This window comes from Drosophila bipectinata, chromosome 2R (genome assembly GCF_030179905.1).
Source record: "Drosophila bipectinata strain 14024-0381.07 chromosome 2R, DbipHiC1v2, whole genome shotgun sequence".
Taxonomy (NCBI): domain Eukaryota; kingdom Metazoa; phylum Arthropoda; class Insecta; order Diptera; family Drosophilidae; genus Drosophila; species Drosophila bipectinata.
Window position 1 is genome coordinate 21674225 of NC_091737.1, and position 3775 is coordinate 21677999.

General features: G+C 43.3%; 1 protein-coding gene across 3 annotated transcripts; it reads left to right on the forward strand.

The window, feature by feature from the left end:
* The first annotated feature begins 1769 nt into the window (after positions 1–1769).
* Positions 1770–2854, forward strand: LOC108123068 (uncharacterized). Of its 3 annotated transcripts, none has more exons than XM_070278694.1 (4): positions 1770–2079; positions 2131–2263; positions 2316–2420; positions 2481–2854. In XM_070278694.1, the coding sequence occupies exons 1-3, from the start codon at positions 1819–1821 to the stop codon at positions 2414–2416; spliced, it is 495 nt and encodes a 164-aa protein (XP_070134795.1). In that variant the 5' UTR covers positions 1770–1818; the 3' UTR covers positions 2417–2420; positions 2481–2854. The 3 variants fall into 3 exon arrangements, with proteins under 3 accessions (XP_070134795.1, XP_043066806.1, XP_070134794.1); XM_043210871.2 differs by having other exon boundaries at positions 2486–2854; XM_070278693.1 differs by having other exon boundaries at positions 2316–2854.
* The last annotated feature ends 921 nt before the right edge of the window (positions 2855–3775 follow it).

Here is a 3775-nt window from a genome sequence, read left to right on the forward strand (position 1 = left end):
GACAAAAAATCTCAAAAATATTTTGTCTCAGGTTTGTGATGCAGAATGGTGGAGAATCGGTCCAGAAATCGTTTAAGGTACTCCGCTTGAGAATCGGATGAGAATTGGGGAAGATACAGCCATCACCGTGGACCCTATAGGGGAAACCCACATTTTCAGGGATTCCCTATCCCCGATCACGAAAAATGGACAAAAAATCTCAAAAATATTTTGTCTCAGGGTTTTGATGCAGAATGGTGGAGAATCGATCCAGAAATCGTTTAAGGTACTCCGCTTGAGAATCGGATGAGAATTGGGGAAGATACAGCCATCACCGTGGACCCTATAGGGGAAAACCCCATTTTCAAGGATTCCCTATCCCCAATCACGAAAAATGGACAAAAAATCTCAAAAATATTTTGTCTCAGGTTTGTGATGCAGAATGGTGGAGAATCGGTCCAGAAATCGTTTAAGGTACTCCGCTTGAGAATCGGATGAGAATTGGGGAAGATACAGCCATCACCGTGGACCCTATAGGGGAAAACCCCATTTTCAAGGATTCCCTATCCCCAATCACGAAAAATGGACAAAAAATCTTAAAAATATTTTGTCTCAGGGCTTTGATATAGAATGGTGGAGAATCGATCCAGAAATCGTTTAAGGTACTCCACTTGAGAATCGGATGAGAATTGGGAAAGATATAGCCATCACAGTGTGCCATATAGGGGACTATATAATATTTCCAACCTATCGGTAAAAGGTGACATTTAGCTTCAAGGGTGTATAATCTTCGGCTTCCTTTATTATTTTCCAAAACAAGAGACCAAGTTCTTGGGACAAGCAGGGCGACATTGACATTCGAATTAGACACCTGACAGCAGAATATCAAAGTCACTTCATACTTTGTCAGGTGTGACGCTATTAAGTCGATTTCGTTGCCGTAATTCGACGATTTCTTCTCTGTGCCCTCTGCTCATTGAAGCCTTGGCTCCGATCATTTGAAATTTGATTTAATTTCTGTTCACTCTCTTTGTATTTTTTTTTTTGGGTCTTTGTGTTCGTCGGCCGACCTGTCAGTCAGTATGAAATTTCATATTGTTGTCGCCGGGGTCTCGCAGGTATTTAGTTTTTCATTTTGGACTGCTTTGGAGGCTTTGTTGGCCCAATAAGCGGATTTTTTATTACATCAGTTTAGTGTCACATTAGCACCCATGCACTTCTCAGTCTGAGTCGCAGTCGCAGTGTGGGCGACACATATATTTGTATATTCCATCCGTTCGGATTTGTTGGCCAAAAAAAAAAGAGAACTACGTTTTATGACCACAACTCACCGGGCTCAACGAGCCATTCCAATCGCAATCTGCATCGGGATATCTGGAATCTTGGCCTGCAGCTCTTTGCCACACGTACGAATCCGAATGGAATCCAAGTCGAATCACATAAAATCTTTCAGCGAAATGCGCGCAGAACATATTATATGAATTTCTTAATTTTTGCAAAACCGAGGAACGAGGAGTTGCCCTGATCTTTTTTATGGCATTTCGTTTTGCCGAGATGCTATCAGTTGACTTTTGTTTCAGGTTTTTGGTCTTTAAATTGGCTCGAATCCAGTGGTCTCCAGGTCGATTCACTGCATGAATCATAAGCCAGTTAAAGCCGAATTCCTAAATGTTCGTTTAAGCTCACGTTACTTATTATTGCCGGGTCAATGTATTTGGCACTTGCAACCTAGTTTCGATTCCAGCCAGGCCGTAATTAAAAGCTCGAGAAATCAATTTTGTACTCTCGAGTCTCGACAATCGTAGCTCCACTTGTCAAATATTTTATAAGCCCCCGAAAATGGTGACCGTCACTTTCTGTTGCTATTTCTTTAGCCTTCGGGCTGGATGTATTATGAGCGGCCTTTGGCTGATAACTTATTACTGTGTACTGGCTTATATGATGTATTCTGAAATTGTGGATCCCAGATATGAGGAGGGAAAATCTTGGGATACTTGGGACGAGGATGTTACCGCTGACTTGCAGGGATTTTGGGTGCTTGGAATTGCCTATCTGGTGATGGATTTTGTTTCTATATTTTTGTTATTTGGTGGAATTATGGTAACTATTTGTCATCTTTTCAGTGGGAAACTCTTATAATATTATCTGCAGAAATCCATCACTCTCTTGAGTATGTTTTTGGTGCTGCAGATAGTTCCCATGTCGGTGAAGGCCTTCTTTATGCTGTGGGCCATTGTCTCCGGCCTTGAACTTGAATCTGCACTTACCTATCTTTTACCAATGAGTAAGTATTCATAGTTTCTAATATGGGCTTTGTAAAACTAACAAATTTATAGTTTTTCTTCTTTATATCGATCTGGTTGCATATTCCTATCTGCAAGCTGTTAGGTTTAAGAAGAAAATATTATTTTCCTCTGCCATTTCCATTGAGTATTAGTTTAGTGGGTACTCGTATGCTCATGGGCTTAATATTCAAATTCGTAAACAACTTTTTCCGGTAGAACAGACAGCAGACAAGAAAGATAAGCTCGGTTGACTTTCCAGCAGAGAGACATGTCAAGAAATGAAAACAAAAATGATTTATCATAATGGGAGTTGGGGCCGAAGAAGCTGGATCCGATTCAGAATTGGGACCGAGAATGTCAGGGGCATTGGGAGTTGGGGCTTGGGGCCTGTGCTCCCAGCGGTGTTGCCTAAACGGGCGATAACGGCCAAGACGAAGATGGGACAGGAATCAAGAGAACGGCCACGACCGAAAAGATATCGGGATCGGTCTCGGAACGCTGCGTCTGGATGTCAACTCTTCATATAAAAATTAACGAAATATAAATTAAAAAGTATGCCCTACCTCTCCACCACAGGGCGATGAAATAAAAACCAGAAATATTCGTTTTTTTTTCCTGTACGATTTACGAGTATTGTCCCTTCTGGTTTCGAGTTACGCCTGCGCGACATTGTTGCCTTGTTTCGGGCAGGCCCCAAAAAAAACAACAGAATTATGAATTGGTCGCTTATCTTGGGGAGTGCATCGCTGCGTTTAAGCCTTTATCTATGGGACTGAGAATTTTTATCTAATGGAGGCAGCTTCTACCCATTGATTGGGGTCTCGTTGGGAGTCTGGTTTCATTTCTGACTTATGACAGGGTCGGATCTTGGCCGCCTGTGCTCTGATAGCTTCATAAGCCGACTGCCGATAAGGTCAAATCCGAGAGCGCTAATTGCCAGCAAAAGTCCAGACGCCATGGAAGCCAAGGGAGTGCCCCGGCCCCCAGCCGGCTGCCCCCAACCCCTGGACAGATCTCTGGTGGCGTATCACCTGCGTGTTATCGCCAGACAAATGCATTTTGCAAATTATTAACATATGTGCCGGCTGTAACACGGCCAAAAACAGCACCAGCAGCAGGCCAGGCAGCAGCCGCGAACATGTGCAGATACAGATACATTTGTATCTGACGCCAATGGGTAGGAAGCTGGATTTCGCTGTGGCTGTTGGCTGCTGGCTTGCTGGCTGGTGGCTGCCTGGCTAATTGATGTCGGTGCACAAAACTTGATTTATTTCTATTAATAAAGCCCCAATGCAAAGCGGCAGTGCGGGCTTGTTGGATTGGTCAGATAGCAATACATTTTCGGCTGCCTTATTTGGTTTTTGGAAACACGAACTGCGGCGGTGAACCCGGTGCGAAATGAGAACTCCCAGTGCAGATAAAATAATACAACATTGTTCCCGACACCTGTTGGTATTTGGCCAATTTCGAGCCATATCATCCATTGGCAGATTTCCAATTGGGCTGCAAAC

Coding starts and splice junctions, on each gene's coding strand:
- LOC108123068 (XM_070278693.1), top strand. CDS start 1,819: ATGGTGACCGTCACTTTCTGTTGCTATTTCTTTAGCCTTCGGGCTGGA. Junction 2,080..2,130: donor TGTTATTTGGTGGAATTATG/GTAACTATTTGT, acceptor TATTATCTGCAG/AAATCCATCACTCTCTTGAG. Junction 2,264..2,315: donor TACCTATCTTTTACCAATGA/GTAAGTATTCAT, acceptor ACAAATTTATAG/TTTTTCTTCTTTATATCGAT.